The 14,485-nt window shown below is 38.9% G+C and overlaps 1 protein-coding gene across 3 annotated transcripts in view; it reads left to right on the top strand.

Annotated features, from left to right (window-relative positions):
* LOC149219376 (GDP-mannose transporter GONST1-like) overlaps positions 1 to 14,485 on the top strand; it is a 297,856-nt gene that overhangs the window by 88,818 nt on the left and 194,553 nt on the right. For all 3 annotated transcript variants that reach the window (XM_089384353.1, XM_089384352.1, XM_089384354.1), the window contains exons 3-4: positions 12,632 to 12,863; positions 13,009 to 13,148. In XM_089384353.1, coding sequence (XP_089240479.1) covers positions 12,632 to 12,863; positions 13,009 to 13,148 — 372 coding nt within the window. The remainder of the gene's footprint in view (positions 1 to 12,631; positions 12,864 to 13,008; positions 13,149 to 14,485) is intronic.

Below are 14,485 nucleotides of genomic sequence, written 5' to 3'. Positions count from 1 at the left end.
TCAAGGTTTTCTGATTTTTTTTTTTGGGTTCTTCGGCTACCGTTTTCTACTGGGTTTCTCTCTGTCTGCGTTTTGGGGTTTCCTCTCATCTCTGTGCCCTTCCATTGTTGCCATCACCTGCAAATCCACAACCAAACCCTCCTCTCTTTCCAATGTCTTGATACCGTGCCCATCTCTATCTCCACTCTCGCTGTCCATCGAGCTCCATCCTGCGAGCTCTCTCTTCCCATCGACCAACGTTCTCTCTTGGTTGCATCCTCCTATACTCTTCTCCATATGTTGCCCACCGTTTTCCTTCATTAAACCGCAGCCAAACCCTCATCTCCGTCTGCCCATCTCCTTCTCCCTATGCGCCATTGTTCCTTTTCTCCTGCAGTCTTCTTCCCTCCACGCAACTGTCATATCTTCCCTCCTACGTTTGTCCTCTCGTTGCTCCATTTATCCTCGCGTCGTCCATGTCCACCTGTGTGCTACCTGTTCGCAGCTTTCCTTGCTCCGTCCATCTCCTTGCCCACTGCTGCAGCTCCCTCCGTTCTCCTACGACCTGCACAACAACAAAACAAACATTTCGACCTTTTATTTTCAGTTGTATATTACGCTAGATTTGGTTTTTATTGTTTTAATGTTTTGGTTAGGATTTAGTTTACTTCTTTCTTTTTTGGAAATAATCCGATTTCGTTTTCTTTTTGAAACTTTGTTTAATTTTGTTTTAGTTTAAAACTTTAAAGTTTCGATTTCCTTTTTTTATTTGATTTGATTTTGTTTTTCAATTTCTTTTTATGATTTTGATTTTGGTTTTAATTCATAATAATTTTTTTTTTAAAACATAAAAAAATCTAAAAAATCTAAAAAAAAAAAATCTAAAATCTGAAATATTTCATTTTTTGTGACTTGAAATTATTAAAAAGAATAAAATAAACTAAAAAGGGATTTGCGCTTTCATATTTAATATTTTAATGTGGCCCATGGCCCATTAAAATTTTAATTTTTAACCCTTTGATTCATTTTAATTCCATCACATTAAAATATTTTGAATTTTTCATTCAACTAATTGCCTAAAGAATAATTAAAATTCTAATTTAAAGTTCCTTGGTGTTATTTGGTAATTAAATGCAATTTTCATGGTTTTTCTATGGTCAAGGTTCGATAAATGTTTTAAATCATATTGACTGTTGGAGAAAGATAATTTTGCTAGATTATCCTGCATCTTAAAATTTTGAGCATTTTACATTTAATTGTTCATGGTCGTTGCTTACCACATTATAAATTGCTTTGGCTGACTTGTCATTTATTTAGTCTTTGGTTAATTCAAATTAAAGGCACTGGTTTGTAGTCATTTTTATCTTGTGATTGTGTCTCTCTATCTCAATTGATCGAGACTTATTGTAAATTCATCAAGTTGTTCATCCTTAAAATCTCCTAGATCCTGTGTTCTATAGTTTATCTTCATCCATTAACCTTAGGGACTACCCCCCTTGACTTGTTTAAGAGAGAGTCTAAACAGAATGAGTAAGGATTAGAGTGACAACCCTTACTTTGAGCGTTGTCGCGGTGCCTAGACACTTTGTGCGACAATATGGACCAAAAGCCTCCCAAAATGGGGAGGTGTGATCTGGATTTGATCATTATATTGTTTGTCATCCATCTCGATGCATTCGGAGTGGAAAAGGTGGAGGAATAAGCTCATGGGACCGTTTTTACTAATGAGACCCAGTTTGGTGAAATGGGGTTTGAAACCTTCCGGGAGCATTCTGAGGCATCAAACGACGTTTTTTAGGGGTAAAACATTGCTGCTTTAGTCCAACACCTTTTCATGTTGTTCTACACACAAATATTTTTCCAACGGTGCAAGAAGCGCATCAATCAAAGTCCGTTTGCAAAAGTTATGCCACTCAGAAGGTTACCTTCCTGTTTTCACACCTATAATTCTGGAGGATGCTGTGTCAGCCCCCATTATATATGGAAAATGGGTTAGCAACATGTTGGTGATGTAAAAAACTCTGGAAGAGTCCATATTGTAACTCTAGTTAAGAGTTTGATGTAGTCAAACTTAACCACTAGTGGGCTATCGAGCTGTGTTATAACCGAGCCACTAGGAGGAAAAGAGATTCTATTCTTTCGAGAGGATTTTGTTCCATAGCTGAGCAAAGATACCCAAGAGGGATAGGAGGTAGAGCACACAGGGAGGATTTGTGCATTGTAGTATCCCACGGGCCACATGCCTTACTTCTTTGTACTTGCAGCCATATTTCCAGACAGAGATAGAGAGCGAAGCGGCCTCACCTTCTAGCTGGGTTTTCTCCCGAAAGGGTTTCCTAAAGAGCATATCTTGTGTCTTATATGTGTGTGTGAGCTTATTTTGTCGTTCTCTACTTTTCTGCATAATTTCCATTCGCATGTATGCACTAATTACGGTTAAATCTATAGATCTTAAAGTTTAATAAAACTGTAATAGTTTAGAATCTTAGATTTTTAATATAATATTATCAGATCTGTTGTGACGAACTGTCTAGTGGAATATCCATGACAGTTTTACGGATCAAAAGGCGTGTTGAAGATCACTCTTGTTGGCATTCGATGTGGCCTGAGTTAAGGGATAAATCTGAAATCATAAGGGTTTTTATAGCCTTGAATTGAAGGTACAGACCCAAGATCTAAGGTCCTTTGGACAATCCAAAGTATAGATTCTATGTTCAATCTGAAGTCCTCTACAATCCAGTACAAAGATCTTGTAATATGATTCGAAGTTTCCTGTGGTAAATAGTTACTTCTTTTAGTGTGAGGTTAGATCTCGTTTTGTGATGTAATGTTCTGAATTCTATTCCTGTCATGACAAACATGGAGATAATTTGAAACATTTTTATTATGATCCGAGTTCTATTTAGATGATCCGAATCTATTGATAATTCGAGGTATGCTTAGATAAAAGTTCAAGCCTTCATTTGATTTAGCAGTGTGACATAATGATGAGCCTATGTATGTGAAGATGTGACAGATTGGAAAAGGGAGATGATGTATATCTTCTCTAAGGTTCGTATCATCACACTTAGTGGCATTCAAGGATCGTATATAATCTCCGTACCTATGGCTCGCATTTAAATTAGAGTGGTTCGCTTACCCGCACCATACACTTATGGTTCGTTGGCCCGAAGCCAAAGGTGTAATACGAGTTATGACAATGGTGCAATATATACGATCTTCCGAGTAAGACAATGATCTAAGACTTAACTTGACAGTGATGGATGGAAGTTCTAATAGAGATCCGAAACAAGGAACACTTCTTCGAGGCACAAATGAAGCAGTCATATTATTCTTCCTATACAAAGGAAAATGTCTAACCATATATAATAGTGACAAGATTTTTCATGAAGCTAAGAAAAATGTAGTCTCATAGTAGGCCAAACTTGAGGGCCGAGTAGGGCCACAAGGGAGGCTGAAGTTCTCATCCAAAGTGCAATGTTATCTCTAGAAGGATGTCTAGCAAGGTGAATTTGTGACGCTGGTTGGGCCAAGTCTAGGACTGCCATAAGCCTAATAGGCTAGGCCACAAAACTGTTTGAAAGGTCTGAAGTAATACAGAGATGTCGAGATGATTGGGTCTGTGGTAGTGTTGCAAAAGAGGTTGGCGTTCTGAGGAGATAATTGCTAGGAGATGGAGGACTGTTCAAACATTGAACAACAAAAGTAAAGAGCCCTAGTTAGGGTTTCTTCCCAGCTAGATCAACCATCCAAAGTAGCAACCCTTCAATGTGTTTATCAACCCTAGGTTCTATGCTCAAAAGGAAGACTAAAACCCAAAATGGAAGGACATCTAATCCATAAATTAGGGCTGCAATCTTTAGGGGTCAGTGCATAGATATAAGCGGGGAGATCAAACCTAAGAAGGGTTGTAACTAGTGTTCCTTGTCAACTATATGCTGTGGCTTGGATAAGTGAAAAAGGACTGGCTTGAAGGGAAGAGTTTTGAAGGTTATAGGTTATGAACCACAACAAATCAATGCATTTTAAGGGACAAATTGTAGAACTGTGATCTTAAGATCTGGAAGCCCTAAGAAGCAATTTTTTAGTAGGGTTGGAAGGATGTTTAGAGGTCTGACTATGCAAGCCCTAGGTTCAATGTTCTGGAGCAGCCAGATTGTTGACAAGATGGGAAGATTTGTAAGCCCTAAGGAGAGTGACAAGAGAAGTTGATTTGTCATAGAGTTAGGGTAGTTTTTGTAGTCCTAGAAGCAGTCTTCTGAAATGACCAGAAGAATGGCAAGTGGGAAGATCTAGAGGATGAGAAGCAGTGTAGGAAGTAGTGCATGATGCAGTAGGTCAAGACCTCAAGTGCAGGATCATGAAAGAAGGAATCATGATCTGTTAGGAGGCAAATTTAAAGCCCTAGTTCAGAAATTTCAGATGAGGAAACTTAGTGATAAGAGGGTTGGTTGAGGAAGCTACAATAGATCTCCACATAATAGTTGGTAGCTGATGTAAGGGAAGTATGAGTACTTCCGACACAAGTTGAGGCTTGTTGATGTACTCTCCCTGTTTGAGAGGGAGTGTATGGATTTCTCCTCTCAGGTTGAGAGAGAGTAAGGTTGGACACATGGTTCTCCTTGTGTCATGTACTGTGACAGATTAGTATTGACATCCTAAGTCAAGTACATGGACATGGATAAGGAGAATGGTGGATTTGGATAAACATCTTGGACAAGCATTCTTGAGTCATGTACTGTGACGGATTAGGATGGGCATCCGAAGTCAAGTACATGGACTTGTATAAAAGAATGGTCCGGTGCACATACATTTCCCTAAGGGAAATGGTCTAGTGGATGACATACTCCAGGTATCCTAGGTGGAGTATGTGCCTCAGAGAGGCGGTATGGTCTCCCATGAAATGCCTCCCAGGATTGGGCTTTGATCTTGTGGAGAGTGTACCTTTCAAGGCCTTGATAATGTGACAACGCTGGCTATGATGATACTATCATCATTGATGCTTATTAATCTAGATCTCTTCTTATGTGAATATTTCAACTTGAGATAAACCCGTTGAGTCATTATAAATACTTCCCTAGTTAAGAGGGAGTGTTGGAAAGGTAACTAGGTCGGGTCTTCATATTTATCTTTGTACTTGTAAACAAAGCAAAAAGAAGAAGAAGATTTATATTTTTTTTTTTTTTTAGTAAAGCATGTTCTTCATGCTTCTAGGTTTTGTTGAAGTCAAAGATTTAAATTTGGGTGAAAGTCCATCTGGAAACTTTGTAAGAAAAATAATTTTTGTTAAAAAGAGTCAAAAAGACCTCCATAAGACCAAGTCGGCCCTCCAGATGGTCAGGTTGGCTTGCTCAACAGATGTGACCCTTCACAGTGACGAACAACTATAAATTGGGGTGAATCCTCCACCAAAAAGGAAAGAAATTTCATTGTGTTTCTGTAGCAAGTTCATTGAAGTTTTGAGGTCAAATTTGCAAGTTTTCTGAGGCAAGAGTTGCGAGCTTTCTGAGAAAGGATGTGTGAGCTTCCTCTAGAAAGATATGCGAAGTATTTGTGACACGTGACCAAAAACAGATGCGAATTCCCGTGGACAAAATTTCGTGATGATATGCGAGCTTAAGAGGGATTGTAATGTGTAAATAAATGCGAGCTATAACAAAATTGCAATCAATGTAATATGCGAGTTATGGGAGAAATGTAAAGACTGTGAGAAACATGCTATAGGAAGGACGAAGGATTACTATGAGACAAGGCATCTTATAACAGATTAGCTATCTCATTGAAGATGAAACATGACAGGGAATGGAGGGCTGACTTGGGGGTCTTTTAGAGGTATTTGTCTTGGTCTTGGTCTTGGATATCTCATTTGATCTAATTCTATAAGAAGAGGATTGTTCGGGTTTCCCCCAATTGTGTGGTTTTGCCCTGGCGTGGAGCCTACATCTTGTGTTCTATTCTTTCTTTATGATCTTCATGTACGTTTTGGTAATTTTTTTGATGAAGAAAAACATAATAAGACTAATAAGAAGCCAACTAAATTCTCAAGGAATTATCATGAAAGAGAAATCCACCATGCAACTTGATTTCTTAACAGTTGGATCTATTTTGATGTCAACCTTCTAGGTTACTTTTCCACTTTCTTTAGATATAAGGACCAATGTTTTACAACTCGGACTCGGACTCCGACTCGGCCGAGGATCGACTCCGACTCCGACTCCGACTCGGTAATGACTCGGCCGGCTCGATTTCAATGACTCGGTTGTTGTAAAAAATACATTAAGTATTTATTTTTTTTATAAAAAAACATAATTTTAAATATTGATGGGGATGGACAATTATTCTGGTGCTGGGCAAGCAGCACGCAGGAAGGGGATCAATTTCTTCAAGTTACCTCATGATGACATCAACACTGCATTATGATCTTCAATACAAGACTTTAATGTGTCTTCAATGAACTGCACCAGCTCTAATAATAGTTCTGCACCTTCTTCAAATCTGGTCCAAGGTTAGTCCCAAATATTTCTTCAAGTCCAAAGATCCGCACCAAGAGCCCCTTCAAATGCTTTCACAATGTCTTCACAAGTCTGCACAATTCTATAAGGTTCTTCCACAGATTAAGTCATGCACAAGTCTGCAATCTCAGTTCCACATTCACTGTATAGGTCTGCAAGTGGACTTTGGATCACAGATTGCTTCTTTAAACAATTTCTTCAAATAGTTTTCAAACTGGAACAAAGTCACTTCAAAATAGACTGCAACAGGTCACTGAGATTCCTTCAACAGACTCACAATTTTCTTCAAACTACCTTTGTGATAGATATGTTAGTCTTGATAGATCCACGGTCCAATCAAAGGTCACTATGATTTTCACTCCCCTCAAAGAATCCAAAGAGAAGAACTACTGTTACAACAAGTCTGCAATATTTCTCAGAACTCAATTTGCAATAGAAATGCTAAACAGGTTCGTAAGTCCAAAATGAAATTTCTGTCACAGTTCTGAAATGTCTCCACAGGTCCGAAGTGTAGGTGACAGTTCTTTTGTAGTCTGAGCTGCTACAGGTAGACAAACTTCAGGTGATTGTAATATAGTCTGAGCTCCTTTGCAAGTTAGTAATTTTCCACAGATCCGCAATTCCACAGGTTTTGAGCCTCCAACAAGTGACCGAAGTCTGCAACACTGAGCTTGGATCAATGTTTCTTCACTTAGTCTGAGATCCAGGCAAGTCTGTTCACTGTGCGAATTCAGAAAAGGTAACTATTCAATTATGATCTGAGCCCTTCAAAAGTTACTGCCTTGTAATCCGAGTTTTTATGCCCAAACAGAAATATCGTTTTCCTTCAGTTCATTATTGGATTTTGCCCAGCTGTAGTTTCATTGACTCGGCCGAGTCAATACATGACCCGGCCGGGTTGACCGAGTCAACTATGACTCGGCCGAGTCATTGGATGACTCGGCCGAGTCATAGTTGACTCGGTCAACCGAGCCGGGTTGCTGGCCGGGTCAAAGATTTTGGTAATGGCTCGGTTCGAAACGGCCGTTTCGGAGTTGACTCGGCCGGGTTGTAAAACAATGATAAGGACCAATGTTTTACAAAACGGAAACGGATTCGGACTCGGCCGAGGATCGACTCGGAAACGGAAACGGAAACGGCAATGACTCGGCCGGCTCGATTTCAATGACTCGGTCGTTGTAAAAAATACATTAAATATTTATTTTTTTTATAAAAAAACATAATTTTAAATAGTTTAAACATAATTTTAAATATTTTCATTCAAGTTTCCAAACACACAACATTATAATATACATGGAAGACAACATATGATCAAAGTAGGCTCATGAACCAATCCATTATATCAAAATGGTACGGTGTACCCAATGGCAATAGTAAATACATAGTCAACTGCATAATTGGAAGTTCGTTGTTTGGTTATGATCTTGCTCATGGCATCAATGCAATGATCTCCACATTGACATGTCTCTTGCTTCAGTTATATGTACGTTATCAATTCTCAGATAAAACAATATTGGTCTAGCTTCCCATATTGGCAAGGATGGGTATCATCCTATATGCTCAGACTTCTTCATTCCTATATGCACTCAGAGTCAGCTAAGAATATAAAGATTTCAAAATTTTCAATGTGGTTTCATAGTTATTACTAGTAGAATCTCCAAATGCATGATGGCAGTATATGTTTAAAAGCTTTTGTTCCTGGCACTGTAAAACAGCAGAAAAACTCCAGTAAATTTACCATATTCAGCCCATCTATTTCTAACAACAGAGGACTATGTGTGTGTGCGTACAGCACTTGCATTTTTTTTCTGATGGAAGAAAACACATTCAACATATTATAAAATATGCATTCATCAATCCAGGATTTGAACAAAGGTACTCTAATTCACATGGAGAATCAAAGGACGCGACATTTCTACATGGAATTGGGAAAAAATAGTCAATTGGAAAAGGTTTGTTAATAATTCAGGTATAATAACGTACCAAGTGCAATTCAACTTAAACAAACGTAAAACAGAAAATATAAAAACTGCTAAGCATTTAAGGATATTTTGGTATTGATGTTTGTTGTGTTCTTATCAAAGTCTCTACTATACAATCCACCTGTACAGATTCTTGTTGAGAAACTCCATTTTACAGGTCCCTTCTGACAGGTCTAGCTGAGTTTATTACAGGGAAGTCCCAGAAAGATTGGTGGCAAAAGAACCTAAGCAGTAACATTCCCAACAAACACAGGCATTCAAAGTGTCTCTCATATCTCTTTCTCAATGCAAGCAATATACCGAGAACAATATATATCTATATATAAACTTTAGAAGTGACCCGGCCGTTTTTTGAAGTGACCCGGCCGAGTTGACCGGGTCAGCTATGACCCGGCCGAGTCATTGGCTGACTCGGCCGGGTCATAGCTGACCCGGTCACCGAGCCGGGTCAATAGGCCGGGTTGAAATTTTTTTCATCAAAACGGATTGAAACGGCCGTTTCCGGGTTGACCCGGCCGTTTTGTAAAACAGTGATAAGGACTATGGTAAGTGTGTTGTCAATTAGTTCTTTGGTATTGGTACTATTTCACCGTTCACCTTTCCTGTTATTCCATTAATCTTAAATCCTATTAATACAATAACAAGTCATGTGGTTCATTTCTCTTAAATTATCCTAAAACAAGCTATCTAAGCAAACAAATTAGATCTAGTTATTTTCTAGAATTTCTAACTCTTGCATGCACCAGAAAACGAGAAAAGAAATCACACATGGTACACAATTATTTCTACTCTTCTAGATTATTTCATCATTTAAAATTATCTTTAGAACTTACAAGAGCTCCTTCACAGGGAAACAGGCTTTGGGAAATTAATCAAATGAATAACAAACATGAAAATTTCAGTCTGCACAGTGTTTCTGCCTAGTACACACCTTGTTACGTGGAAGAAATCTTTAATCCACTAAGTGTGGCCTTGGGGGCAAGTCTCAAATTGAGTTGTTGTCAGTCAATCTTGACTCCAAATGTAATGATCTAAATGAGGACACTAACCCACAACAACCTAGGGAGAGGAATGATCCTTGAGCTAGGGCTTGCAATAGCTTGGGAATCCATCGTCCGATTGAGCTCAAATTTGGGGGACACCTGAGAAAACCCCAATGCAATTGTGGACCAAATTTCAAGGGTTTTGGATGGCTACAAAAGATTTCTCTTGATGCCCTAGGTGACCTACTAGGGTTAGGCCTAGAATTGGGAGAGATGAGAAAAACGGGTAATTTTGACCAATGTTGCAAACATCAACATCAGGATAAAATCGACAAGGGTGTGGAAAACCAAAAAATCGTAAAAATCGAGAAAATATCGGTAAAAATAGGCAAACATCTGCAAAATCAATATACCATCAAAATATCGATTAAAATCGGCAAACATCGGCTATGCCAAAATATCGTGATTTTGAGATAAAATCAAGATGTTATCGAGATGTTTGCAACGCTGAATTTTTGACCTCCAAAGGGATGCGAGGATTAGTGCCTTGCTTCTTGGGCTTAATGGAGTCAAGATACACCTAGATCGAGAATTTTCATATGCTAAGGAGCCTTAGATGACTTTCGCTAGCCTTTCAAGGTGCAACAACAAGGTCATTTAGGGATTTATACTTCAAATTGCAAAGGAGATGAAGTTTCAAGGGCTTTCAACCTATGAGGTGCCTCTAGGAACATTCACCCACTCCCTCAAAGAGAAACACATGCATTAAATCACTTATTCAAGGTTTCCAGAAGAATTTCACATTACTTTAACCCATACAAGAACAATGATAACAATAACATGCATTAGACAAGTAAGATAACAAGAATAGCATTAAAATTTCACTTACATGAGAGAGAGAGAGTATATCCATTCATCAACTTCGCATTAGAAAGAAGCTCCAAAGACAATAGCGAAAATCCAAACATCATAGTGCATCAAGAAACTCCAAAAATTTTGTCCCAGAAACAAGTGCGAAAATCTCTCAAGAGATACTAATCCAATCTAAGTGATGATGAGAAAAATGAATTCAAATGGCCTAATTTGCCTAATTTAGCCCGAAATAATAAAATAATGTACAATAATGATATGCCTTGGTGACAAGCCCACCAAGATAGCTCCAAAATAGAAAGATAAGCCTCTCAAGAGGGAAAAATAGTAAACATGATGAGTTGTTGGGCCATTGAGAAGGTGTAATGGAGTCCAAAATGTGCCAAGTTGAGAAAATAGGCCCCAAACATAGTGACCAAGGGGTTGGCTCCTTGATATCCAAGTGGTGTCCCCATGTGGGTGTGGGGGCAACATGACATCCTCACGGGTCTCCAAGTCGATCAATAATGCTTGTAAACCATCTGTAAGGGCTAGAATGATGACATAAACCCTCCCCTTGTCTCCATGGTGAGACACATCCTTATCTGGGCCCTGGAACGTCTGCCAAGTGTATGGTATAACTGTGAAGCTGGCTTGGCGCGGTGATCCAGGTGCATCATCCCCATCTAAAATGTGGAATACGAGCAATCAATGAATGGTGCTAGGGATCCATGAAGTGCTCCCTGTTATGGTGGAGGCCCATGGCTCTCAACGTTCACCCTATAGTGCCAATGTGACCCTCTAGAGGGCTTGGACCTCGTATAGGGAGACCAAACCCCAAATGGAGACCCACCTGTCTTCTTCATATGTCTTTTGCCTTTGATTGATTTTTCTTCAAAACCGCTCTGGGCTCCAGGGCATGAGAGCATGATGTGTAGGATAACAACATTAGATACCCCCTTTAAGATCGGACAATTCATTGCCTATCAGGGGTTGGGACAATCATGGGCTCCTTAATGTGGAGGGGGCTCATCTAGGGCCCATAGGAACCAAGGTGATGGCCGTAGATAAGGGGTAGATCTCATGTTTGGCTTTTGCCCACCTGCTAAATTTGTATGTCTTGGCCATCTTTTGCATTTTGTGGTACATTTCCTGTTGATGGTGGCCAAATTATGCTTTTTCTTTTCTTTCTAGCTGCATCAATTTCCGGGGCATCGTTCCAGGCCCAACCCAAGGTGTGGGCAAGGGGAGGGGAAGGCTAATCCTTTGCGGACCTAGTGGACAAATGTGGACACGGATGGGAAAAGTGATAAATTGGGTTAAAATGAGCGGAGGGGAGTGATGTATATGGTGTCATGAAGCGGGGCCATGCAACCAAATTTGGGATTTCCTATTTAGTGCCAGCCCTAAAGGTAATAGCCAGTAAAGGAGATCCCACGAGACTAGGATGCAAGGCTAGCCACCAAATCGAGCAGAGGAGACAATAGTGCAAACCTAGCCCATTCTTTCTGCCAAATCCCCTCAACAATCCATGCCCAAACGTGTCCGTGATAAGTAAACAAAAGTACTCAACTATACCGATGAAAAGCCATACCTTTGGGGTTGGGAGGCCCACCTTCAAACATACGATCATAATAGATGGGCGGGGGACCACATGGTTGGCTCAGGTGACGGAGATAGTGGTGCATCGAGCTATTTGGTGGCTGCAAGGGGCTGTTGGCTACTAGCTGAGGACCATCTAGGAGAAAATTTTCTCCTAGGGATACCACCCACAGGTGGTGGGTAACAGATCCCTAAAATTAAATTGATTTCAAAGCATTAAATTTTCACTTTTATTCTTTTATTTTTCAAGTGAGATTCCAAGATGGAGTTAGTGACCACTTTTCCAAGGTGGTCACCAATGAAATGCCTCGAACCACTTCTTGCATTTTCAAACTAAACTTGTGCAAGAAGCTCTTGGTTGAGTTACATTTTTTAACATTCTAGTGCTATGGGATTCCATTTGTCAATCATTTTGGAATACTTGGTCTCAACCATACTTTTCACATTAAAAGTACTACTTTACTAGTGGTAAACCATATATGTTTATGGATTGCGAATTCCTTGTCCCTGTGCTAGTATGTCTTCTATTATCTTTCTTCATCTGAACATACTATACGTGGATAAATAACATCTTTGGTACTGATGCAGCAAAACTCTGGCTCAAAGTATTTGATTCAAATATATTATTCTAAATTTTTGTATAATTTATTCAGTATGCTCATAAATTATAATATTGTTTATTTTAAATTGCTTGAAATATTTTTTGATGTGTTAAGTAATGCAGATTGTTGGCAGTAACACGACCTATGTCCAATGATAATATTGATCTAGAAGGTGGTGATGTGGAGAAAGATGTTGAAAGAACTATACGGGAGCATGGTTTCATTAAAATTCGGAATCAGTCTCTTCTGTCAGGAATAGCATATTGCCTTTCATCATGCAGCATGATTTTGTTGAATAAAGTTGTACTATCGAATTATAATTTTGATGCTGGAATATCACTAATGTTATATCAGGTACTGTTATTGTGATAGCTGTTTTTCTACTTCTGTCATATTGTAAACTTTGTTCTTCATCTGTAGGACATTTGTGTGCAGTTGTTTCAAAAGATATGATTTGACCTTAGTGTTATCTTTCCAAACTCTTTTTTATATTTTGCAGAATCTTGTGTCTGTGGTAATTGTCAGTGCTCTGAGTTTATTTGGAGTCATAACGACAGAACCACTTTCTTGGAAGCTTATTCGAGTCTGGTTTCCTGTCAATGTGATATTTGTCGGGATGCTTGTTACAAGCATGTATAGGTATGCAAACTTATGTAATACTAGAATGCTATTCCTGTTCTCTATCTTTGTTGCTGCTCTGTAATTTTGTTTTTGTCTGAGGTTACAACTTGATATGGCACAGTGTTCTGTCAAGGAGAAGTTTATGAACGTCCTAAGAATTATATGCTTCTACCTAGAATTCATTGACAAAGTGTAATGATTCCATGAATAAGTACATAATATAATGAATCTTTTATTGTTGAAAAATGGATGAAGAAAATAAGATGTTTATAATTATATTTTCGCAACAGTTCTTTTTTGTGAGAAAACAGAGTCTCTTACATTACGAGAAACAACACAAAATACATTAATAAGAATAGAGAAACAAGGACATCCTTTTCATAGCTAACAAGAATGGGAAGCATTCTTGATTATGCTTGATAATTAGTTTGTAACACTTATTTTGTAAGCAGTAGAAACTTGGCACAAACTTGAGTTCTAAGTGGTGGGAATGTGTCAGGTGGGGGTGTGTACCATGTTTTTCTGTTTGAAAACAGCCCTGGAATGTGTTTCGTACAGCTGGAAATGCTTTTTCGGGATGAACCTCCAGCTGTTTGACACATTTCCAAGACTATATACACCAATTTTGAATTTTTATATGACCATTGGGCCCACCAATTTAGAATTAAACCCTAATTAGAGGTTAAATTTTCAATGAGTTTGACCAAAAATGCTGGAGCTTGGCAAGTAATGGTAATAAATTATTTAAAGTCAAGTTGGCCCAGAAGAAGACAAGTCAGCCAGCCAGTGAAGGGACTTGTCCCTTGGGTCTTTTCTAGCTTATCAAACTTGGGCAGTTTTTCTCGTGCACAAATTCCTTGAACAAATGGATCCCATGAGGAAGGAAATCCATTGAGAGCCACTGTAACAAGCTCTGCATCATCAATGGTATCTCCAATGGATCCAAGTTCATCTCTTGTTAAAATTGGCAACTAGGGCCAAATTCCGCTTTGGACAGCTCCTATGGGGAAGATTATTGCAACATTGAATTCCTCTCTTCGAGAGGACCAAAATCGATATAAAGATTGTCTCATTTGAACAAGCGGAAGTGGATTTTTGTATTTATGTTTTCTCACAAGTAAATTTATAAGGTCGGCCTCATTCTTAAGTTGGTTCATAAGCCCAAAACTCATGTCTCTTCCACTCCAACGACTAGTATATATAGAGGTGCTTTCAACCTCATTTTACACATCAAAAAAAGGTAAAATCATATCTGAGGCAGCCGAGCTGAGAAGGAGGACGCAGGAGTATTCTGTTTTGGGTTTTCTCTTCCATCACAGGGCCAAGAATCTTCTGTTGGGAAGGCCGCAGGTTGT

The sequence above is a fragment of the Pinus tabuliformis genome, chromosome Q, assembly GCF_031772625.1.
Source record: "Pinus tabuliformis cultivar Carrire ecotype Pingquan chromosome Q, CPIR1, whole genome shotgun sequence".
Taxonomy (NCBI): domain Eukaryota; kingdom Viridiplantae; phylum Streptophyta; class Pinopsida; order Pinales; family Pinaceae; genus Pinus; species Pinus tabuliformis.
Note: the sequence above shows the minus strand (reverse complement) of the source record. Positions and strands in the feature narration are given on the sequence as shown.